Genomic DNA, 25,189 nt, shown 5'->3' with positions numbered 1-25,189 from the left:
GGGTATATTTCTGTCACATATTACCAATATTATGACAACTAAAGGAATAAATAGTGCTACAAAGCTAGATTTAATACCCATATGTTTCAGTATGTTAAATCTTAATGCATCAGACAAAACATACCTGTCGAACATCTATAGATTGTCGTACAGTAACCGCACAAAGAAAAGACATTGCCGAATGTGTTAAGATTAACACCTGGATCCGTTACATATGGCGTGTTGTCACCAAGCAGGAGGAATTTTCAGCATAACGGGCTGACAGGTTGCTGAAAATGATTGGTCCCTCTGGGCAGCCAGAAGACTTGCTGTTGGTATCAGGTATTCTAACATCTGTTGGCAGGCTTACCCACTCCCAGCTAGCACATTTAGGATTTCACCCACTGGGACATCACTGGTGCTGATTTCCATTATCGCCAAAATGTGAAACTGAGAAATGTTATTTAGAGGATTTGTTACCGTCAGTTTTTACAATGCTAAGACAAGCTTTATTGGTCTTATCTTCCAAGAATGTGCATACACCGAAACGTACTGTAAGGTCTCTATTTCACTGTTCCCAGACTGCTTAGTGGAGAGGCTCCAGTAATGTCCCGAGGATGCTGCCGAGAGAGGCATTGTGCTGTTAGAAGTGCTGATATGCAGACCTGAGTCTGTATCTCATTTCTGCTGCCTCCCATAGCTATAAGCTCCACTACTGCAGAGCAAGAAGTAGCAAGAGGAAAAGTGAGCTGGCAATGAGCTGTTAGACATTTGGTGTACTTGCTTATTGAAAAAAGTGGCCATGAATACACTGTAAACTGTATGCTGCATAACAGCGCCGCTCAAGGATTCTGTGTTAGAGTTTGAGGAGGAATACAAGGAAAACACAAACGCACAGACACAGATGTACGGTGGTCAACTGGGCCACATAGACAAGTTTGTTTTATTTTCATTTTTTTATTAAACACAGTAATTGATCCACATTATGATACGATGGACACTTGTCAACCAAGCAGTATATTCTGCTAGTCTTTCGAGGCATTAATAACAGGACTAATAGGTGACTCTTCTGATACACACGTTATATACAAGCTAAAGAGTGATGCGTGAGGAACATTTCTATTTTAGTAAGTCATGAATGACTACTGTCACAGATGAGCTGAAGCGAATGACATGAAAACGGTAAAGTCAAAGTTAGCTTCTCATTAATCCAATATGGCGTCCTCTCTTTACCACTGTTTCCTGCCTGGAATTTAATCTGCAGGAAGAAAAGATGAAAGAGGCCAATTTGGACTATTGAAATGCACTAAGTCTATTTCCATTTTTTTGAATGCAAGCACATGATGAGCACCTGCAGCCGCTTAAAGTCTCCATTATGCATCAGCTAAAAACTGCTCAAAGATAGTTCAAAGGACTTACAACATAAGAGAACAAATATTCACAAGTATGAAGGACAAAATTCTCCAGACTCCATTTCTTAGTAGTGATATGTCCCCTTCCCCTGCCCCTTTAAAGTACATCCTGTAACATTAAATACACCCATTACATATGCATCTCCCCTCCACCAACCCTCTCCCTTTGCTTTCACATAAGCCCGTGTTGTTCTGAGTGTGATAACTTCCCCACCTCCATCTTTTTACAAAATCTGTGTGTGTATGTGTGTTCAAGACCATCAAGATGCTCCTGTAGAGAGGCTGGAGTGCACATTTACCAGATATAACCCCCGTCATCCACCTCCCCCGCCTCGCCCTCCTCCTCCTCAGCCTCCTCTGCAGTCTCCTCAGCCTCTTTCTCTTCCTCGTCTTCCCATCCAACCCCGCTGCCAATATCACCTGAATATGCCATTTCATCATCTGTGGAGAGACAGGGAGAAAACGTGCAGAGCAGGGGGGATAGAGGGAGATTAAATTATCCACTGTGGCAATCTTAAATTCTACAATAAATTTTATTCAGCATGTCTTCCTCTCAACTTTGAGTCCTTTCTATCAATGAGAAAATGCTGAAATCAATTTAAAAAACATTGACGGCAATGGCAAAAAAGAGGGCATGTGTTTGACTTTGTCTGGGTTTTAATAGCTATTTCTAAACCTTGCCAGGGGAGCCATTCTTATCAGGAGCAGGTTCAGTCCAACGAGCCCTCATTTATCTTGAAAGACTTTTCTCACAGCGACAAGCGGCGCTTTGGAATGCAAATGACTCCGGACACATGAATGTGGGACTGGTCCCTGCAGTGAGTTATGTTGCAGTGGGCCTCAGTGATTTAACATAAAGAAAGCCTTGTGCAGAACGCATGTGGGGTGATGTCGACAAGCAGGCCATCCGCAGCAGACTTTTAGAGTTTTTTCCTTGCAACATTCAGCCTTCAAACTCTATTCACATTTTATATTGACAGCTGAAACCTACAGGGCTTACCGCAATCTGGCTTGCCGCGCATCCTGGATCCGGCTACTTCTCCTCCATTTTGGTCAACACACCAGCACTCTCCCCTGTCACACTGCTGCTTCCTGTAGTAGCCGTCCTCGTCGCAGCTTGGGATGAATCGACCTGGCGTTCACACGCAGAAAAACGACAAAAACAAGTAAGAGTCTGTTCTGGTAAAGCAACCTTAACCTGCAAGCAGATCAACACAGCCTGCATCATGCTTCACTACACATGGCGCCGGTGCCAAGTGAGAATGTAATGCATGCAGCATATGTGGCAGTCAATTCCATTTTCCATGAATACAAATATGTTCACGATGCAGAACAGGGGTGACTAAGTATTAAGTCAGCATATTGGGGTAGTGTGGGGGTAGATAGCTAATCATCATGGGATTAGGAAGGGACACAAAATTGGAAAATTCTCAATTTCAAGACTGTTAAATGAACATGAAATACAGCTCACACACTACAGTGCAAAACATGTTGTTGCTGCATTATCACTTCAATGCTTGGTTTTCCTTAAGGAGAGTGGACGGTCATACTGTATAGAGATGAGGGATTTGTCATGACATTAAAGGTCCCGGAGGCTAGTTTTATATTAATGTAGAAACCAGAACGGGGTAAAACAAAACTGTCCGTCCAGCCTTTCGAGGGAACATCTGAGCGCGGGGTTGGCAGGCGGCCCCCTGCTCGCCACTCTGTGTCCTTGGAGAGTCCTGACTCAGACACAGCTCAGCCAGCCAAAATCTGCAGTGCGCACATGCACACACATTCGCTCGCACATACATGTAAGACACACTGATGGCTACTTTCCTTAGCCGTCTGTCAGTATCGAGTTCTAATCCAGCAGAATGATCAGAGACTAATCCCGGCCTCCTGCTTGTCATCTGCTGGATGAAATCCCTCCACCAAGAAAGAGAGATGAAATTGGGCTAAAATGCTTTCACGAGATGTCAGACACGTACCAAACTTCCTTTTGCCGCCGTCTAGCACTTGGATCCTCTCGAGCTCAGTCAGGCAGGAGGGCTCTTAAAAAGGACAGGAAATATATTTTTACAAGAGAACAAAGCATAGTCTGAGGAACAATAAGACAATAATGATGACCTAAAATCTGCCAAAAACAAACAACAGTAAAAACATCTCTTTTGAGTGTAATCAATGTTTCCTAACAACCTCATGCAACCTTAAAATCAATTCCAGTGTGTCTCCTTCCCAAACAAGAAAACATATGAGCTTGTGACAGAGACCTAGTTTCTGCTCGGCTGAGTCTCTGACAGACTGAGTCTGTGAGAGCTGTGGGAGAATCGGGCTGTCAACAAGCAGCAGGAATGTTTTTTAGCTCCTTCTGGTGACCGTTTCAACCCGTAGGGGAACGGGAGGATGAAACGACAAATAGTGATGGACCAGCACACAACAGAGAGGTAGCTATACCTGGGGGCAGCTGAGCGGAGTGAAGTTTGAATGCTAAGGGGTATATGACAGCGCAGAGTCATGTGATTTTGTGAACACACTCACATCCTCCCCAGAATACTCACTCTCTCTCCAGAAGCAGAGACACCACTCGGCAGTGGAGACCTTGCCATCCCTGTAGGAGTCGCAGGAGTTGAAAAAGGGCCGGATGCACACCTCGTACTTGTCCAGGTTGATGGCAGCCAGCTCAGCCTGATCCAGGTACAGGTCGCCATTGGTGTCCAACTTGGAAAACATCCAGCCTATGGAGTCCTTACAGCTGGCCACCAGGCTCCTGTCCAAAACTGCAAACATAACACGACACACAGACAAACATTCATTGTTATCAGAGGACAGCTGCACAAATGGAATATGAAACCAGGCCAGCAGCACATTCTCATCCTCTTCGTTTAACATTTTCTTATAAAGTTAAAATATAAATGGGTTCAATCTATAAAACCTGCATTTCAACCTATCATTTTTGACAAATTACTTCCAATTCTCATTTTAAAGCCCAGTTAAGACTTGGTGCCTATCTTGAACTAACTTGTCGAGTGTGTCCTGAGGGTCACTTCCAGCATGCTCCTCTATGTAACATATCTTGAATAATCCATTCAAAAATGGATAAATGTTTAAATATTTTCTGACAAGTTTATATCCAGGAATCTGTTGCATGCTATATCCAGTGAGAGCTGCAGAAAACATAAAGGTGGAAGCAGATCCAGCAGAACCTTTAAGCTGAATTTGTGCAGATTTTATTTTCCCTTTGGACTTCTGTTTGCTTTTCAATATAATACAAGACTTAACAACTCGTTTAGATATTTAATAGTGCCTGTAGTTCTGTAATAAATAGTGTTTTAACTCCGTCTTCGTGCAGTCTGGCTTCATTAAATTGCAGCTCTAACCTGATGTGGTGCTGGCTGCAGTGGTTTTGGCCCCCGTCTTGCTATTGTTGTTCTGCTTGGCATTTGTCTGCAATAGCTGGAACCAGTCCCTCAGACGCTCCCCGAGATCAGCCAGATCCTGCCCGGTACAGCTCTCTGTGGACAGAGGGTGAGGAAGAATATGATAATTGTTGCGCCTTATCATGTTTTTATGATAATGGTTATGTGTGTGAGAGACAGACACAAAATGGGAAGCTTTGTATTCCGGTGAATTCATGTTAAATAGGAATATGTTTTGGCATAGTTGCGCTGCGTGTTTTTTGTCTCACCATGTTTGCTCTCCATGGATGTTGGGGCAGCAGTTGGACAAGGACACAGCCCTGAACACTTGAGAGAAAGATCCTTTCCGGTAAGACATGCCTGCTGCTCCAGCTTGCACTGCAACACAAACACAGATACATGCATCAACACACACACACACACACACACATGGACACACAGACACAAAGGTGAAGAAAAATGAGTTATTGCTGCAACACGCATCAAATATTCATGAGGTGTCCAACTGTACGCCTTAATTTAAATCAGAGCCTTCTCATGAATGCGCTCTCTAACCTCTGCTTGCACACAAGGTCGGGAATAGTGATCCAAAAGACAAAGGATAAATCAATAAACACATCGGATTCTGTCACCGCAAGCCACCAACTGGTCCTTCTGAGGCTATATATCATGGCTCCTTGTCTGGGGTTTTTCCCCTCCCCGAGAATCTCTTCAAAGCGCTCAGCTCTGAACGTCACTATTCAACCAACAAAGCTCAGTACATTATGTTAGCATGAGTGTAACACAAAGCAAAGCCGTGAATGAGATTACCATCCCCTGACAGATGCACATATTGTTATACATCCTGTATACGTGTCAGTTTCTGTTTCTGTTAGAAAGCTACACGTGTACAAGATGTCAGGACTCTTTCAGCAAATGTTATTAACACAACATATGTTATTGTAGTGCATGCAGATAATATGCTATGTGGAAGCCACATTTTTTCACTGCCAATGATTCCCAACCTCCACCTCCACAGTGGTTATTTCTACCGTCTTTATTTTCAGAGAAATGCTAATTACGTTGATAGAGAAAAGGGCCAAATAGGGGCTTCGGAAACATGCTGTAATCATGATATTGACACCTGCAGTTATGTATCTTTAATAATAGTCTTCCTGTCTTCTTACACTATATCCTGTGATTCAACATAATTGAACAGCACCACTAACTGCAGCCTAGATATCATAAGGACAAGATCTACAAATATCTATAAAACCTATTTTAACATAAATTGTCCTTTATAACCTTTAAAAAAGGTAGGAATTGTTTTATTTGACTATCAGTGGTCCTGATAAAGTGGCAACTGAATGTAGCAGCAGCAGCAAGATATTCAATACAACTCTTCAAATGTATAAACCAAAACTTTCAATTACTCATTTAGTTTGATTTCTTTTTGTAACAGTTAGCTTGAAACTATTCATTTGGACCCCAGAGCTTGGTAAAATAGTACAATTATTTGGGAGACACAAAACCACAACTGCTGGTAAGGAATTGCTGACAAGCCCTATAGGTTTGTTTTTGCTTCAGTGTACCTTTGAGGCATAGTTGCGTCCGTCCGATCCACACACAGGCCCAGCGGAGGAGATGGGACAGGGCTGACAGTTTCCATCAGGAGACCTGAGAGCAGGCTGCTTCAGTCTGCAGGACAGAGGACACAAGACACACTTCAGCCTCGAAAAGCAAATTACACAGCACCACTGTCCTGAAGATGGAGCAAACGGTCCTCCTCCATGTACTCTGAACGTATTAGCTTATCACTAAACAGCAGGCAGTGCGACAACACTCTGACATGCTTATAATTACAACATTGCAAACCAGCAGATATTTAAAGTAAACTAGGTTGTGTCGATGTTAATGTAAGATTAATTTACAATGTTTGTGTCTTGGGAGTAAGTCAGTTCTTGCCTAGGGGCAACACACACTCACCTGTGTTCAAGTTTCTTGCGATTGACGCACACTGCTCTCTGGTAGCCCTGGGCGATACACACCTTGTGTCGGCTGCACTTAACCTTTTGACAGGGGTCCTTGGTGGTGTCTACATCTGGGAGAAAATTGAAAAATTAGATGCATGCTCTAGTATGGTCACTGCTTCCTTTTCTACTTTAATCTCTATCTTTCTTTGGCCATCATCCTAGTATTCACTGGCAGTCTCAAATCCCAAATCTCTCCGCTGTATTTGCTCAGCATAACCTGAGTCAGTTTAAATTAATGGAGCGCTGCAGAACTGTTGGTCTTGCACTAGTAACAAATATGCATCCTGAGGCAGTTTGTGCTTCACTGAGGGTAGAAAAACTCTCGACAAGCAAAAAGAAAACGATCATCACAATAATTAAAATTGCATTGCAGCGTTTACATTTTTGTAAAATCATCTTAATGTAAAACTAGCCTCAAGACTATTTTATTCCATCCATTAAAAGTTGTTTTGGTCTGGAGGAAGTCACACCTCACTGAGGTTTCTGGAATTTATTTTTAACATTGCGATTTAGATATATGTTTTTTATACATAAGGTATACTTTTGCACAATGTAGGCCTGCATGGCTAGCTCACTCTGCCCCATCCATCCATCATACTCTCTGCTAGCAGCTAAAGCTGGACGGTGTGTCAGCACCCCACACACACTCATCATTTGTCACTGCTGTCTATTCCTAGCAGGCTTCCTGGAGCTGACCTGGATGTCACACTCTATTCTCTTCACATCCACCGACCTTTATTCACCTACACTATCCATCAGTATGGGAATACAGATTATTCACTGACTGCTATTGTGGGTTTTAATCTACATGAAGGAGGTGCTTGTGTTCATCCCATCCTCTTACTGTATCCTGTTTTATGGCACTTTTATAATTTCACAGACAGGCTTAGGATCTCTTCTCTTGTCCTTTCCGCTGGCTGAATACATGAATGCTGCTAACATCCCAGGATTATTGAAACAAACCGACGGATATCTGATTTGAGAAGCAAATCCAAAACAATACACCCCCCCTGTCATGGCTGAGCTGGTTGTATAACTGACTGACTGAGACACAGTGAGGCTCTGAGGCATTAATGCCTAGCAGCAGACTCCTCATCCATTCAGACTGTCAACAGTGGAGTCTTATTCTCTGATCGCCTCGTATGCCGGTCCTCATTGACTGTATAGAGAGTATCCCTGTACAGTATCTTTCTTGCTCTTTCTCAACCCTCTCCTCATTCTGCAGTATGTTGCCTGCCTCTTTTCTCTTCCGATGCAGGTCTGATGCTCCCCTCTGCCTGATTCACACCAGTGCATCAGCAGAATCAGGGTGCATCAGCCAATTAAACGCTTACGATAATTCCTGACAAAAAGGATGACAAGGAGCTCAAGGTAATAAAGGGGATAAAGCACAGTGGCTAAGAGGGCAAGTAAGCAAAACAATGTACTGTGTAATCCAACCAGTGAGAATTTCACAAATACCTAAGCGTAAGATATTGAAGAATGCGAGACGCAGCGTACAAGAAGAGAGCAGATAATCCTGCCTTCCAATGGCAAAACATTTGTAAATCTTGTTGGTAGCGAGCGGCTACAATGCTGGCACGGCATAGTGTTGTGAGTACAGAAGCATAAGGTGGCTGCCTGAGCCTCATGTTAACTTAACAGGCTTCCATGGATTAAAGGAGTGCCTGCGATGATGATGTTTCCATAGCAACAGGCTTTCCGTGGTCCGGGAATCATTTCTGGTTTTACTGTGATTTGCTGCTCAATCTGGTGTTTCTGAGAAATCTCTCCCTCTCTCCGTCTCTGAAACCCCCCCATCCATGGTGCAATCATGTTTATCAATCTTCCTTCCTTTCACATTCCTTTATCTCCACAAATCCGACATCCTCACTAGGTATTCTCATTCATGTTCTGCCTACCCTGCATGTTTATTGTTTTTCTCCTCACATCCACACAGCTCTATTCAACACCAGATGCACCCACCTACTTCCATTTTTACTTTTCGAAAGTCTCTCCTTTGGTATTAAACTAATGCCCGCAGCAGTAAACCGCTCGTAATTAGGCCCCCTGTGTTTCTGTTTAATCCAATCCAGATTTGCATGAGGTTTATCCCTGCAGATTGAGGATAACGGAAGCAGAGCTCAGGCCACATCCTCATCATCAGCCCTCTTATCTACTATTTACACACTCAGTCTCTAACATCATCAGTGCTATCTTGCCTTCTAGGTTTCCAATGAAGCAAGACATGTCTCGCCAATTAATGCAAAAAGATGCTTGAGTTCCGACAGGAACGCAAAATAATCAGACAGACAAGAAAAACGACTAAAGGTCCAAACTTTAGCCAGCATTCATTGATTTTTTTTAGATATAGTGGGCAGTGCAAAAAGCTGACAACACAAACATTTCATTTTCTTGCCTAGTTCCATATCTAGCAGATGTGGGAACAGATTATTCAAGCTAACGTGAAGGATTTATTTTAGGGGTATTTAAGGACGTTAAATGGAGGAGATTTAGTAGCAAGAACATAATAAATACAGGGGAGGCTTGTCTCGCTTCTTCTGGAGGAACATCCCACCCCTCCATAGTTTTCTATGTAGGGTTTTGAATTTGTTAGAAGCAGCCCCAGGTGGCCTGAGGAGGGAGAGCAGTAAGGGGCGACACTGGACAAATCTGTGGAGTGTGAAGGTGAGAAGCGCAGCGGTAGACCCTGGAGGAATGCAGCGGCTGCTTTTGGAGTTTGAGAGTTGCAAAAGTCCAGACACAAGGTGTGTACAGCGTGCACAAAGAGCTGTGCAGATTCCCTGCTTGGGCAAGGGTCTGATTTGTAGGAATATAGTGGAGTTAAAAATGTGTTAATAGCTGTGGAAAGGTTTAACAGAGGGCAGGATTTAAAAAAAATGTCTGGCTGGCTGACATCCAGCGGAAGGCTTCAACGTGTGGTTGATTGCAATGTTCAAAATATGTGTGACAGTGTGAGCAAGCTCCAAGCAACAGGATCTATCAATAGCCTCAAGAGGTATCAGACTGTAGACCTTGTGGAGTGTGGACTCAGCGTGTTTCCTGTCTCCTTAGTGTCCCCCATTGATCTGACACCATTGATTGGCCAGAAAGTATCCACCCACCTTTCACCTGGCTTCTCTGGCCTGGATACGCCAGTTGAAATCCAATGTAGCTCATGTTTATAAAAAAAATAAGGTTCTGCGAGTGCTGTAGACAAACCGTTGAGTGTTTGTGCATGTGTACTTGTACTTGTGTGCAGTTGTTTGTTCTTACAAGTCTAAATTACAGCCACTCTCCTGCTGTGTTTACTGTGTTTAGTGAGAGGTGATTCAATCAGTTGCCAAATTGATGAATTGACTGTAGAAATCGACTACAAATTACCCTGACCTCTCCCTCACACTGCTGAGCGCCTGCTGAAGTGGAGTCAGGCACTGCGGGGCATGAATGCAAATTTCCAGCCAGGTCTGCTGTTGTCGCTGATTGTCTGTGCTTTAGGAAGGTTGACAGTTCAAAAGCCTTGTCCTCCTTCGCACGGCACTGCAGCAGTCTGGCTGAGAAATGAGGCCTGCAGGCTCATCTGAGCTCGGGAGTGAAGACATCACGCTGATTTAGTGATGTCTCAGAGGGACAAATCTCCACTTCTTTCTGCTCCGCTTCATTAGGCCACTCATAAAGGAAGGCAGATCAATGGAGGGAGATATACTCATGCCACAAACGAGAAGAAGGAAAATAGATAGATGAAGGGCTTTATACCATGTGGAATGAAGTACTTTTCATTTGGCAACCCAAGGCAAGCATATAAAGCTTTGCTAAAGTGTTATAAAAGCTAAGCACACATATTTTAATTCCCGTCATTATAGCAATGCCACTTTTGAATTTGACGAATCTCCATTAGGTTAACAAAAGTTGGAGTATTATTTCAACTCAATTGCCAAAGTACCTCAATATGTGATGGTGAAAAAAATGGCAAGTGACTACAATGAATGCCAGCACAGAAAAATCTAGATGAAGAATCTTCTGAGGATGATGCAATTGGTCGAACACTTGGCTAGTTATTTTAAAGCAATATTAATGTTAATAAGGTGGGTCAAATGAACCTTTTATTAAAAAAGCAGAGCTCACTCCAGCACAGATTACACTCTCGATTTTGCCCACAGTAATTCAATATAGTAGAATGGACAATATTAAAAACATGGAGCTGCAGATTACTGGATGATGCAGTCCGCCTCTTCTGCTCTGCAACAAAGTTGATACTTATTTCACTGAAGACTCAGTCAATACTTTTAGCTACACAAGACAAAACTAAAGCAGTATTAAAACAAGCTTACATCACATATAAAGCTCTTTCCTCAGCATCCCTGTGGAAAACCAGACACAACTACTGAAACTGAAGGACATCTTAAAAAAACGTACAGAAATCCAAGCAATTATTCAATAGCCAGAAAGACTATTGTAAAATGAGTCAGTGAGTCAATATTTCTGTAACATAAAACAACTGTTTTAGGATGTGTTTACACTTAAACTACTTGCGAAGCCCTTCAGATCAACATGTGACGACACACAAAAGGATGACAGCTATTACAGGTGTATTGTGTCATGTTTTTGGGAATGTGATGTTGTGATGTTAATGATCCCCTCTTTGTTTTTTTTCCTGGTGAACAAACAGCTTCCTCTTGACTGATGAGCAGAGCACAAAGACATCCTTCACCTAACCCTTTTTTGAAATTTCACCCTATCTTCTCTCCTACACAAGCCAACTCTCTTTCTCCCCTTATTTCACATTTTTCTCATCACCATATGTCTTGGAGTATAGGCAGAAATAATGTTGATGTCAGTCACTTAACACTAAATCAAGGCATATTAGCCCCCCATCTCTGTCTCACTCTCCTCTCATGCTTTTACTTATCTCTCTGGCCTTTCATTGCATAATTAGTCCTTCATTAAGCCCTTTGAAAATTGCGCTAATGGACTCTGCCATTCAGCTGACTTAATTTAAGCTGCAAATCAACCGACAATGGTCGAGGACACGACTCTGTCATGAGTTCATCTTGGAGAGACTCAATTACGTCTCAGCAGGAGTTGAGGATAGACCTAAGACGGTCAGCGTGACTCACGCTACAGTGCAGCAGAAAATACGAAAAATAAAAAATAGAGGAAGCAGGACAAAGTAACGATATTTTGAAGTCAGCCAATGTTTCCCATCTCCTTAGGGAGGCATATCCGATCCATTCAAACAGAGTGCTAACATCTTCTAACCTTCTTTTTCTGAGGAACCCACTACAAGTGTGGACAGCGAGCGGATGACCTGGTGTACAAACACAGAGCATACGCAACATTCTCTAACACGATGAACCACTGACAGTCTGGGAAGCATCACAGTTCAAACACAGGCCACATATTCGGTCCCAATGCTCCAGCAGAGGCTAATGGCAGTCCGTTTAAATAAATCATGTGGCTTTGCTTTCTCTGCACCAGCATGGATCCCTGGACGTCATACCAATTTTTGGGATTTAGCAGTTGCCTACATGTATAGGATGTTACGTTGGTGTCTATATCTCAAGCTCTGATGCACAGAAAAAATGTTTTGCACTTAAATAAACTACCCGGATTCAATATTAACTTTTGTAATTCTTTTTTATCTTGGACTGATTTGGATCTATCAGTCTATAATAATTGTTGCATTATGGGTTGTGTATAGTCTTATTGTGGCTTGGCTACAGACTTTCCTAAGGTCTGTTTGACGTGTTTTGCTACCGCTGAAGAAATGCATGCTTGACGAGTGAGGTGAAATCTGCAGGGCCTGGAGTCAGCTGTCAGGCCGCCAAGATTTAACAGAATTTTATAATGGAGAGCTCAAAAAGAGAGTCTGAAATCTCGCCGACAGGAGAGGGTGAGTCAATGAAGAAGAAACTGCTCTTAAAACACACTCCAACAAGCTACACAACTGTCGGGATTTACATTATGCCTTAGTGGAAGTATTACATCTTCCCCTTTCATGGGATAAAAAAAGCATCAAGAGGAAGGTCTATCTTACCTGTTTACTGATAGTGTCTCAGGGAAACTTTCTATATGAGAATACTAAAAAATGATTTATGAAATCCAGGCATAGATTTTATATATTTTATTTATGTCCTATAAACTATGTTGCAATGTTGGAGGAGCTTGGGACGCAAGATTTTCACTCAAATTAAAAAATATAGATTTATGTTAAATGGCATTGAGGGCCTTCACTAAGCAAAAGATGGTAGCGCACTTACTCTCACTGGAAGCTTGATTCTCATCCCAGGTACGAACGTAATCATCCTGTAGAAACACGAAGAGAAAATAATCATTTATTAGCAGCTGAGGAGAATGATGAGACATGTAATGCACACACTGCGGGCCTGAGTGCACAGCGTTGTTGATGGCATAAAACATCAACACTCTGTCATCTTCATAGAGGAGAAGCAGTTTACATTATCATCGTACACTGATTATAATGTGTACATTATTCTTGCAGCATGATAATTAGTGAGTCAAACAGATGGGAATGTGCTGTGAAGGTACATCTGTATGGAAATGAGCCCTACAAATCTGCACCCGGTGCCTATACGTGAAGCATATGGCTCTTCTTTAAGTGGTCCTCTCCCTCCCCAACTTAATTATAACATTAATCGTTCAATTTCAAAAAGGGAAGTTGAAGGAGATTTTTTTAATTTAAAAAGAAGAGGACGAAGATTGTCAGAGAAGCATAGATAAGACACACAAAAAGAGAAGGAAATGAGTCATGAATGAAAACGAGATATGTACAAAGACAGCTGAAGAAGCATTGTAAAAAAACTGAAGAGAACTGACCTCTACCTCCTGGTGAAATGACAGCAAAAGGAGAGAAAGGAGCCAATATTAGTGAGGAAGAAAAGTGTAATTTTAGATACAGGGTATCAAGTTTCATTCAATGACATTGAATAAAGAAAGACTTTTCATGTTAATTTAAAACCCCTCTTCTAACATTTAACCTATGTTTAACAGACATCCTTATTAAGTGTCCCAGAACTCTGGCTTGTGCACGGAAATACATGACATACCATTTTCCCTATCTTTCCCAATTCAAGTTTGAAAACCATAAATACACAAAATCCAAATTTCACTGATGTGTGCGGAGCTGTGTACATATTTGTAACACATACAGAGGGTTTAATTTAGATTTAAAAAAAATATTATCAGGCTTTAATTATTAAATACATATAGAAACCATTTGGAAAGATACATTATGACTATTACTTTATTCCATATCTTAAGGTTTCAAGGTTTTATTGGTCATAAGCACAGCACATACAGCGTATATGTTGGCAATGAAAATCTTATATCCCATGCTCCTCCAACAACTCAACATACATGGTGCGCATAAGATAAATAAAATAGTGCAAAAAGAGAGAAGAATATTTACAATAACAACAATAAAGATTTAAGGATGTGAAATATATACATATGTGGAATACATTGAGAGTATTTAAATACTTTACACTGTTGACTGAGGAGGTATGGACAGATGCATATATTACGTATAAACAGATGTATATGGCAGATATGTATAATATATAGATGTGTGTACTATAAACAGATGTGAGTAGACATTCACAGAGCTCAGGAGTTCAGCAGTCTTATAGCCTGTGGTATAAAACTGTCCCTGAGTCTGGTGGTCTTGGTCCGGATGCTGCGGTACCGTCTGCCAGACGGCAGCAGACAGAACAGATTGTTGCTGAGGTGATGGGGGTAAGAAAAACCTCATATGTGTAAGAGCACTTAACTAAACACTTGTTATTGTATTACCTTCACTCATAAGGGAATACCACAGGAGTATGTACAGATGTAAAGCTCTTTTAAGCATATTGCTGTTTGAAATAATAAACATGAGTCAAGATATTTACAAATCCTCCACCCCCCTCTTTTCCTTAGAGATGATTTACTCATCACCGTAAACATTAACTGTACTGGAGGAGTGTGCCAAACAGCTCCCTGGAAGGTGATAAATCCTGACACAACCCGGGAAATAAGCAACCCTCATGAAAGCTGCTACTTTCTTCTATGACCCTCACAGTTGCATTTCACAGGGGTAAATATTTTTCATGGTCTCCACTCAAGGTTTCCAATCTACCAAACTGTCTATCTGTTGCTCTGCTCAGCCTCTCTTCGCTGCAATGCCTAGCTCATCCCCCTGCTCAATGACAGAAAAATCACTCCCAGTAAACAGGCTCATGTCTAGATTTTAACTCAGCACTCACTTGAGCTTAAGGAATGATTGCTGGTTGTATGATTTACCCTTGCTGGGCCTGATGAGGTCACACATTAGCAAGGCAAAACCTCAAAGAGTTTACGACCCGGCCATTAATCTGACGCCTCCCATGTCTCCTTTATTGATGCCTCAGCTCCTGCATTATTTAGCAGCCTTTCTGTATTTGTGTTTCTGCCAAGACCGATGAGGGAAGTGTCCTGCTGCGCTGACAGGACTGGAAATCAATGATTTCATAAAAGAGAGGCTGCAGAAAATGTATTCGGGGAAAATAAATTCTCCTGTGTGTACAATGAAAGTGAGAATGAGACGCAGAGCACGGTGACAAGTTTGGCACACGGCAATGTAGTTACATCACTAGAAAATATGACTCACAGAGCAGAATTCTGATGAAAGACTGTGGTGGGGTTTTTTTTTCAGATTGTTCACCCCATTGCTGATGTTTGCAATAATGACAGTCCACAATCCCTCATAAGCTTTACAATTGGGTTCAGCTCAAGATCGTGGCGGATTGGAAACAAAGAACAAACAGGAAACAGGTTGAATTGATTGTGTGTGTCTATCTGACAGGAGGTGTGCATGTGTGATTGACAGGTGTTTCTAGGTAAATGTCAGCTGTCAGATACACTCTGATTTCACTCTGGTTACCCTGAGGGGTTTGTTTGTGGTGACAGGGCATCATTGCCTTATCAGTTACAAAGAACACACGTACACTCATGTGGAGTTGAGTCTGCTGGATGATGGTTTATACTTGGGTTGTCTCAGAATGAGCGTTAATATCTTTCTTCAATGGAATCATCAAACCCACACAGAGCGGCACAGGGCGACAATGTCCTCATCACCCTCTGTATCAAACTCATATGACTGCCTAGCCGTTGCTTTCGCTTACTAGTCAAGTTGTACATCCATATCTGTCCAAAATGTAGTCACTTTTTTATTGTATCATATTAACATAACAATTGTTTGAAATTGTTACAATAAGCATATATATTATTGAGTTATGGACAAAAACTTGTTTTGTGAGGTCACTGACACATTGGGCTTTGATGCCTAATCAGTCTAAGTAGACACTTGAAATTTGAAGAAATTCTCTCAATACGTTACTGAGATATGACCCTCACCACTATGTGACGACTGCATAGACAGAAAAGTGGCCTCAGCTGTCGCGAAGGTACAAAATGCATTAGGGGCCATGAATTCCAGCCCATAAAAACCCCAACGTTAGGTTTTCTTGCATCACATAGTCTCTGTTGCCAAATCCTTTTTATAAGTGAGATCAAAAGTCTTATAAAAATGCTGCAAAGTAACCATAATAATCGAGTTTGTTTATATGACATATTCAAGAACAGATGTTCTATTTTATATCAATGAAAGCTTGTGGGGGCACACTACTGTTGCATACTGTTGTAGTATAAAATATTACCCCAGAATATGATGAAACAGAGAGGAAATATCCAAAAATGACATTGCCCCAAGGGTGTCATCAGCAGCTTTGCTATGTACATTATCGTCTCCTTTCCTCCCACCTAGAGATTCACATAAAGGCTCACAACGTCTCAGCTTGGGTTTACAGATCACATGAGACACGCCTGAGATGAAACAAAACCCCCTCAACAATATTCTCATCGTATATGTTCTCCTCTTATCTCCATGCACACTGGGCTGCAGGGCACAAGAAGCAAGCCTGCTGATTCCTGTTCTTCTGCATACACACAGGCTGTAAGCTGATGCTTCAGGATGCAGAGCAGAGGCAGAGCATCAAACGCTGTAAGTCTGCCTCGCTTGCAGAAAAGCGTCAAGAGTGAGCTTATGTAAGAAATCTGGGAGGACTGGTTAAGTAAAAGGTGAAGCGAGGGTCAGTACTATTTGGAATTTTAACATTAAACAATTTAAGGTTGGGGATGAAGCACAGAGCAGCGGTTTCCTTTGCATCACAAGATTGATCTGCTATGGGGTGATTTGGAAGAAGGAGGAAAAGTGCTGGCCAAAACTTTGCTTATTTTTGTTTGAGACAAGTATTGATAATTCTAACTTTCAAGGCCTCTACATTTATTCCAATAGATGAAAAAAAATCCAGAATCTTAATTCTACTAAAGTATTTGAAAATGTGAGATTGCAAAGTGTGTCATTTCCTCTGACGATGGAAGGACATATTCTCTTTACAAAATTATATTTTCAACCCTCCTTTCTTTTCTTGTTTAAGGTCATTTTCTTACTGAAGTTTCTCTGAACTGTCCTGCCATCAAGTCAAAATGAAAGAGGATCTGAACTAAATAAATGTTGACAAGCTAAACTGAGTGTCCTTCAATGTATAACCTAGCTGGAAGCTGAGCTTAAGGAGTATTATTTGAATTTCTGCACGCTATGGGTTGAAATGCAAACTTTGATATATAAGAATGTTGCCATACATGGAGCTGAGTGGATGAATCTTTACAACATTTGAATACATTTGAGTTGTATTCACATTCTCACATTTCTGTGTTGATTTCTCTTTTGTTTTTGTGATATGTTGCATTTGCAGAACAAGCCTCTAGTGTACTTTCACTCTGGGGAATACAATTGTAAACAGCATTTCCTATGATTACCTGTACTCTATTTGAAGTTATAACACCGAAAGCAATTTTGTGGTCAGATTTGTGTCTATATAAAAAAAATCAGATATAAATTAATAGCCAAGCTCCTTACAAGTAAGTATTTGAGTCATAAAACGATTTGGGCAAGTACAACCCAAATTTCCCATTTCTTGTGCTTTAGGCTGCTGATAGATTTCCATTTCTGTCGTTAAACATACTGAAACACATGAATAGGCATGTTTTATGCTTTCCACTTTGCCTTAGTGTTTCACACATGAATAATCTCTTCTTTTCATGCTGAAGCTGGTGGAACAAAGGTAATAATTTATGTCTCCACTGAACTGTGTGACACTTATAGTTATAATGCTTTATACATAATAAGAAAGGCTCTAATGCCACAAGTAGATATGAGCAACATCAGAAATACTGTGGTAGATGATGGATAAAAGGTCAAATACAAACACTGGCTGAAAATTTCACTCAATTATGTAAGCGGTGAATTGCTTTCATCATTTCAATGGATACATATTCAAAGGCACAAAACAAAAAATGTAATGGTTCTACTGAGTTTGACAGAGATGTTGATGCAGTTCTCAAACGTTCATGCGTCGTCCTATCGTTGCACGCCCTATGCATACACACAGACACACACAAACAGTTACAGCTAGTCTATCACACTTAGTCCACAAAGTCTCTGCGCACTCATGCCAGCCCTGTACTCACTATCTATAAATAAAATCCGCCCTTGTGCCTTCCGAGGCCCCGCAGGGAATAAGAACAGTCTGCAACTCACAGGAGACTCTGGTACAAGCAGCAAGAACCTTCACACTTGACTGAAAACATCGGCCCAACTGAAAAACAGACATGTACAACAACGGAAAATCAATAAAGTTGCCTTGGTAGGGCATTCAAGAAGGATTCGAATCAGCCAATGATTTGAGACAGGGGAGCTTAAAACAATGAAGGCTAACCGAGTAAGAAAGTCACAACCACATTAACAACAACAAGGACTGAAGCCTGAATGGTCAAGGGGAAAAGGCAGACTTGGCTACCAGTTTTTGTATCTGTCTCAACCAATTCTTACCTTTTCTTGTCAAATTCTCTTGTATCAGCTACTTTGTCTACGAAATAATCTAACACCGGCTGTGACTCAGTCTGGCTAAAGCCCAAAGGTAATAACACTTGGGTGGCATATACTGTAGGGACAGCCACTGCCACTTAGAGTTATTGTTCGTTTTAACGGAAGAAAATGTGATTTATTGAACCTGCCCTCCGGAATCGCAAAGCCACTCTGTCTGGTGATAATTTAAGAGGCGCAGTGCATTTTCAAATGAAAGTTAATCATCACACATAAACTATTGAGATTCTAAATGTCCTTTTTGTAGGCCTATCTGAATACAAACATCATGCTGTCACACCATTTACACTATTTTGGGGCTTACTGCCGGGCTTATTACTGTACATACAGGTTTTTAACTTCAAGAGGATTGGAAATATCCCACAAAGAGCTAATGACAGGCAGATTTCTGGATGTTAGGTGTGCAACAAACAACCTACAGTATTTGGCATACAGAACCCAAGGTGTAGCCAACACAGATGCAGGTCACTCCAAGATTGCAGAGATTTGTAACATTTGTAAGGACACATGTTGAACAAAACAATGCTTAGTGAAACCTGTAACTTTTTTTCTGCAAATATTAGAACAGTTTAGAGAGTTTTGGATACTTTAATTCAATTTAGTATACAAATGAAGGTTCCAAAAGATTTGATATTTTTCACCTTTCTTCACTACTGAGGAAACCCTCTCTGCAGCACCTGTGCCCTTCAGCTGTGGCTATTGTACTGCAGTGGGCAGCAGCTGTGGCTGTCCAAGCAGGGCATGATGAAAGGCTGTTTCTATTTTCTTCTTCTACTCAATTACAGCCCACCTATGCGTCTGGTAGCCGGCCAAGGCAAACCCACAGCGCACCAGTCGTCGGTCCAAACCCTGAACAAACGCGCCATCCAAAAACCGTTGGAAGACATCAAGATCCATCTGCATCACCAACACAGCTCTGGACGTTTGCAGCCTCATAAAGAATCTGGAGTATGATAAGGAGTGACTGTGCCAGAACAAAGTATGACTAACGGATTTCTGATAAGCTGTTATCATCATGCATAGCTTTAATGCATCAGTGGTAGTCTATTCTAACATTAGGGAGTATGGAGTTGAGCTGCTCCGAGATAGAAAAGCAGGACTAAGCCCAGGGTTGGTGATGAAACTACTGTTCATCTGGATAATGTTTAATGGAGTATTTGGCTCTGGTGTTACAGATGCCATTACCCACAATTATGTTTTGTATGCTATAGTGAAATAATAGAGAGGAGCAGTAATCAAAGTGTTGAAATTGTGCTGTTCTGAAGCCAGTTCAAGGGAGGCAAGTAGAGATTTTAAGGTAAATCTATTTTCAAATGTTCTTGCCAGATTGCGATTCCCACTGTTTGCATATTTATCCAGTGGCATCATGAAGGAATCTGATGTTTTTCTTGCAGATGCTGTTTCTTAAAAATGAAATGAATGATAACAGGTGCTGGCAGGATTGGTACTGGGTGCTCCAGTGCTGCCTGAATAGAGAGGCATGTGTTTTAAAGATAAGGGTTTACCAGGCACAGACAACACTGGATGGAAAGCAGAGAAAACAAGAAAAAAACATCCCAAAAATCACATCATAAAGTCTAAGCTCTTTCTGCCATGTTCATACAGGCATGCGTAATGGATGCCAACAATAAACTGCCACATGCTGGGTGAGCTAAGTCGTAATCATCATCCATTTTTCAGGCACATATCTGAGTTTATCCTAAATCATCAGAAATAAAATATACCAGACCAATTTCATGGCTTGTCAATTTCTTGGACAATATCCTTTTAACAAGGGAAGTTGAGCAAAAAATTGCATTTGTTGTTGTTTTGCCTTTAGTAAACATAACACATTAGATCCGCTATGCATAAAATGAACTCGTCTGAAACCATTTCATTTCACGCTGAAATGAAAATATACATGAATATCATTCATTGCTTTGACTGGTGAGATGATCTCAGTTGACATGTAATTGTCCCTATAATTGAGTCGTGGTATGCATTTCTGTGCGAGGAACACATTCTATTCAGCGTCTTGAAATAAAAGTCAGTACATGATGGATGTTCTTTTTTTATGATATCGGAAGTTTGTTTCTACTGTATGATTCCGGCTTTTAATCAGCCCTTATATAATTGGATAACAAAGGTTTATTATACGTAATATATTTCGGGTTTTATAAAACAAAGAAAAGAAATGAATAAAAAAATCTAAATTGCACACACTATAATTGGAACTTAGGCTGCTGGATGTCTTAAAGGAATTGAGTAAATAATACCAGGTATTTGGGTTTAAATAACAATTCTGCATTCAGTTTCCATTACTGCCCTCAGCTGTTCACCTGAATTCTCTCTTCTCCGGGATTTGGTGCATTAGTGAAATGAATTTTGAGTGCACCTGTCAGATTAAAGGATTGAAGGTATCCCATTCTATTATTTGTTGACTGTAACTGTTAAATCTAATCGCCTTGTCTTCCTGAGAAATAGATTGAATTGAAGTGTGGGAGCTATTTTTATTGAAAGTGAAAGAACCGCTTATCCAGATTTGGATTTTACATTTCATAACTGAATAAATATGAAATATTTACAGAGAGTATTCTGCAGCCTATGTATTGTGTGTGTCTGTGTGTTTGCAAATTGGAGAATGAAAGAGTTAGACTTTCATGTTTCGCAGCTTTGATTATTGCTTGCAGTGTCGGATTAATATTCAGCATTCGGGTCTCAGAGGACTGCACAAGTCAACATCAATTTATGTAATCTGAATACCTGTAACTGTGGCGTTGGCAGTCCTTTATACATCAACCCTAGAGTCGCAGAAAAAATTAAGAGACCACTCCAAATCTTTATCTCTATATTTACGGCAGTCATTCCAGTGTCTGTTGAATTCCAGCACAGAGAGAAATTGTAAGTAGTTTAGAGAATACAATAAAATCAAAAATAATTTAACTCAAAGACCTATAAATAATAATAAAGAGAAAATCATAATGCTGAAGTGGCCTCTTTTTTTCCCCACGGCTGTACATTTCCCAGAGACTGAACTGCTCATTTTGTAGTTCAGATTTCTTTTGTTGCTCCCAACATTAAGCAACACCAATTAAATGTTTCTTATATTCAATATTCAGCAGCTCTCATTAAGAATCATCAAGGAAATAGATGGTTGCACTAATGGTGTTTAGCTTGGAGAAGTTTGAACGATACAAAAAGATCCTAATACGGATGTTTCCACGTATTCCTCTCGCCCGAAGCAGGACTTGTGATGGTGGATAGAGTCATCAAACCCTCAGTGATACTTGCTCCCTTTCAACACCATAACACAGAGACTGCTGTTGCTACGGCAGCAAGCTGGAATCAAAGTGGTTTCCATTGGCGATTCCCCCGGGACTCAGTGGTTTTTGCTTCTCTGATGTTTCTCCTGTCATCATCATCATCATCATCACCACCAGAGACACCAGCACTGCTGCCCTTCAGCACGCTCACATAAACACGCGCAGATGCAACAGCCTTGGAAAAAATCTTGCCTATGCACTTGCAGGAGTGTTAAAGCCAACTTATGCACTGGAGGCTTGCAAATGCACATGCACACATTAAGACAGTCACCTCTGGGAATAATGGCCATGAAAGAGACACTGTGGAACTGGATTTGTGAGTGTTTCACAGCAGCTTTGATGTTCAATTGAGGGGAAAAAAAGGGAGAGCAGAGCATGTGACATCTTTATTCTAGCTGGTAACCCCTTGAGCAATGTTAAGAAGAAGCCTTTATATCTTGGTACGCTCCACAATTACTGGTTGTGTGTTTTGATTCACTATAGGAGGTCTTTTTGTATTTCACAGCCAATCATGTGTTGGCTTGGATGTGTCAAATTCAGAGTGAAGTTGCTGCTCTTACTAACAGTTTGGGATGTAAGCTGTGCAAATATAGAGCAGCATCCAGTGAGATATAATCCCACAATAATTCTGACTTAATCTTTCCTTGCACACAATTTCATTACTTCGCTAAGTATAGTTCCTGAGGACATTCTCCTTAAGTAATCACCAGCCAAAGCAATCTGATACCCAGGAGGGGCGGCTGCCAATTTTCTCACGCGTTCACCTTTTCTTCAGGGACGTCAATAAGGAGGCGTATGATTGTGGATCAAAAAATTACAGCATAGCCTCTCTGCTTTGGTTACTACTTAGAAAGGCTTCTCCTGTGAAGATAGGGCATTGCTCTCACATCTATGCTCAAGCTCAAACCAACTGCTCACATTTAAAATCCAATAATGATACTTATCACATGCTAGTAACCACCCTGGATCAATTAAAACCCAATTAACAGGAGTTATATGGAACATTATCAAACTGCACTATTGTCCAAATCCTGCTGGGATCATTATTAATCATTTCACAGAGCTCGGAGGCTAAATTAAGTCCATACATTCACAGACAAAGCAATAGATCACTGTATAGCCTGCAGGCTTTAATCAATCCCTGCAACCCAGTTCAGTCTGTTCAGTAGGTGAATATGCACATCAATCAATCCCCACCCCTCTGCTCTAATTGCTTAATTCTCTTGTTTGTGAAATCTCCTGGGACACGTCTGGAAACACATCTGAGCTAAGGGCAGTATTAAGGGCAGTATGATAGAATAGGTCTTTAATGTTCCTGCTGTGCAACAGGGACCAACACATAAATTGCCTAGTTAATAAAAGAACCATCTGCTGTAGGCCTACTATAATGTGAAGAGCAGTAGCCGATATAAACTCTAGTTTGTATTTGCCGTTTTGATATTGAGGATTCCAGGTAAAGCTGTCATGGAAGCTCTTCACAACAATATCACTTGAGACATCCTGAATGTTGAGGAGGAAATCAGAAGTGAAACATCAAGTCTGTGTTTGGCATTTAGAGCAAAGATATTCAATATACATAAAATTGAGTTATTAGTTAAAAAAACAAGCAAAACATAGAACGAAATTGAAGGTAAAGGTAAATAAATAACACTCTAAACAAAACAAATTATTTAGTTTCATCTTCGTAGTCCTCTACTATATTCATTAATGTATATCCTAGATAACAGTGATTATTTCTGAATTATTTCCAATATTTAAACATTTTTTCTAAAGTGAGTGTTTCCACAGTGTTGCCATGTTCCAAAAACGGCACCAAGTTTGTGTGTGTCACACGGGCGAGAAAGTGTGCGATAACTATTATTATTGTTTCCGAATGGCCGTGCGTGTTTGCCCATCAGCGCATCTTATACCGCATTACCGCGCATCTCTCAATCAACACGGAGGACTTACGTCTCTGAAGCGATTCCAGTGCTTGATCTTGCGGCTGTACTGTGAAATGGTGGACAGCCACTGCTCGTCTTCCATGAAATTCCCCGTTTTTTCCGCCTCTTTGCCGCTCTTCACCTCGGTCTGCAAGGTAGACCCAGCGAGCATCACCAGCGGGACGAGAAGGCACACCATATCCGTAATTTCCACCATGGTAGCGGACAAAAACACCTCGCACACACCGGCTATCGGCTTTCCTCTTCTGGGAGGGGGAGGATGCTGAGGCTGGATTGAAACTACCAGCTGATTAGCCTATAGGATGCGCCTTCTGCTGCTGGAGAGAGAGAGGGAGAGAGAGGGAGAGGGGAAGAGAGAGATTTGATAACAGTATGCAGGGTAAATCCTGGTACTGTGTGACGCTTTGAGTATGTTTACATGTTTGCACTGAAGGTGTTGTTCACATGGTGCACTTCCAAATGACACGTGCTGCTCTGCGACCTCACGCATGGCTTGCTTAGGTGTGACAGTTCGGTATGTGGGACAGTCTAAATAAAGGGCTGCAACTAATTATTATTTCCATTTTTCTCAATTCATAGTCATTTAAATGGTCAATCCAATTTCAGGAAATAGTAAGAAGAGCAGAAATTCATCACAGTTTCTTAAGTTGGAGGTGCAGCCCTCCCATTGCTTGTCAAAGGGACACAAGAAAAGCAGCACATTCAAACAATTAAATAACTGGAATTAAAGAATATTTTATTTCTAATGTTTTGTCATTTCACAAGTAACAACATTTTTGTTTTTAATTTAAGACTACAATTATCATAATAAAACAAAACAACTTTAGGTCCACTTACTTGTTTTTGCCTGGACTTACAACTACATCACACGATCCTCATGGGTGGAGGGAAGTGGCTCAGTTGTCATGGAGACAGATCTATTGCCATTGCTGCTTGGATTCTTTAGCAATTGAATGATTGAGAGCTAATGAAAATATGCTGAAACAATTAAGAAAAACTGCTTTTGAGTTTGATCGTAAAGTTACATTGCTGACATCGGAGATGCAAATATGATTTCATTGAAGTTATTTTTAAAACATTAAAATGTGGTAAAAGCTGCATGAAGGAAAAGTGCTCAAGCTAACACAGCAAGAGCAAAGACTGAACAGATGCATTTTTTCTGTCTGAGCTTTATTTTG

General features: G+C 41.0%; 1 protein-coding gene across 1 annotated transcript; it reads right to left on the bottom strand.

Moving 5' to 3' along the window:
- Positions 1-886: 886 nt before the first annotated feature.
- spock2 (SPARC (osteonectin), cwcv and kazal like domains proteoglycan 2) lies at positions 887-24,350 on the bottom strand. Its single transcript, XM_063874247.1, has 10 exons — positions 24,019-24,350; positions 13,044-13,089; positions 6,758-6,872; positions 6,364-6,469; positions 5,062-5,170; positions 4,754-4,888; positions 3,935-4,153; positions 3,365-3,427; positions 2,392-2,523; positions 887-1,832 (listed from the first exon to the last, which is right to left on the bottom strand). Exons 1-10 carry the CDS (start codon positions 24,205-24,207, stop codon positions 1,687-1,689), a joined length of 1,260 nt encoding a protein of 419 aa, XP_063730317.1. The 5' UTR covers positions 24,208-24,350; the 3' UTR covers positions 887-1,686.
- Between the last annotated feature and the right edge of the window lie 839 nt (positions 24,351-25,189).

The sequence above is a fragment of the Eleginops maclovinus genome, chromosome 22, assembly GCF_036324505.1.
Source record: "Eleginops maclovinus isolate JMC-PN-2008 ecotype Puerto Natales chromosome 22, JC_Emac_rtc_rv5, whole genome shotgun sequence".
In the NCBI taxonomy this organism is placed as follows: domain Eukaryota; kingdom Metazoa; phylum Chordata; class Actinopteri; order Perciformes; family Eleginopidae; genus Eleginops; species Eleginops maclovinus.
Note: the sequence above shows the minus strand (reverse complement) of the source record. Positions and strands in the feature narration are given on the sequence as shown.

What these genes read in the sequence shown, in the direction of transcription:
- spock2 (XM_063874247.1), bottom strand. Translation starts at nt 24,207, where the DNA reads ATGGTGGAAATTACGGATATGGTGTGCCTTCTCGTCCCGCTGGTGATG. An exon ending in TCTCTGCTTCTGGAGAGAGA is followed by an intron (nt 3,428 to 3,934) that starts GTGAGTATTCTG and finishes GTCCTTTTTAAG; the next exon opens with AGCCCTCCTGCCTGACTGAG. An exon ending in CGGCGGCAAAAGGAAGTTTG is followed by an intron (nt 2,524 to 3,364) that starts GTACGTGTCTGA and finishes TGTGAACGCCAG; the next exon opens with GTCGATTCATCCCAAGCTGC.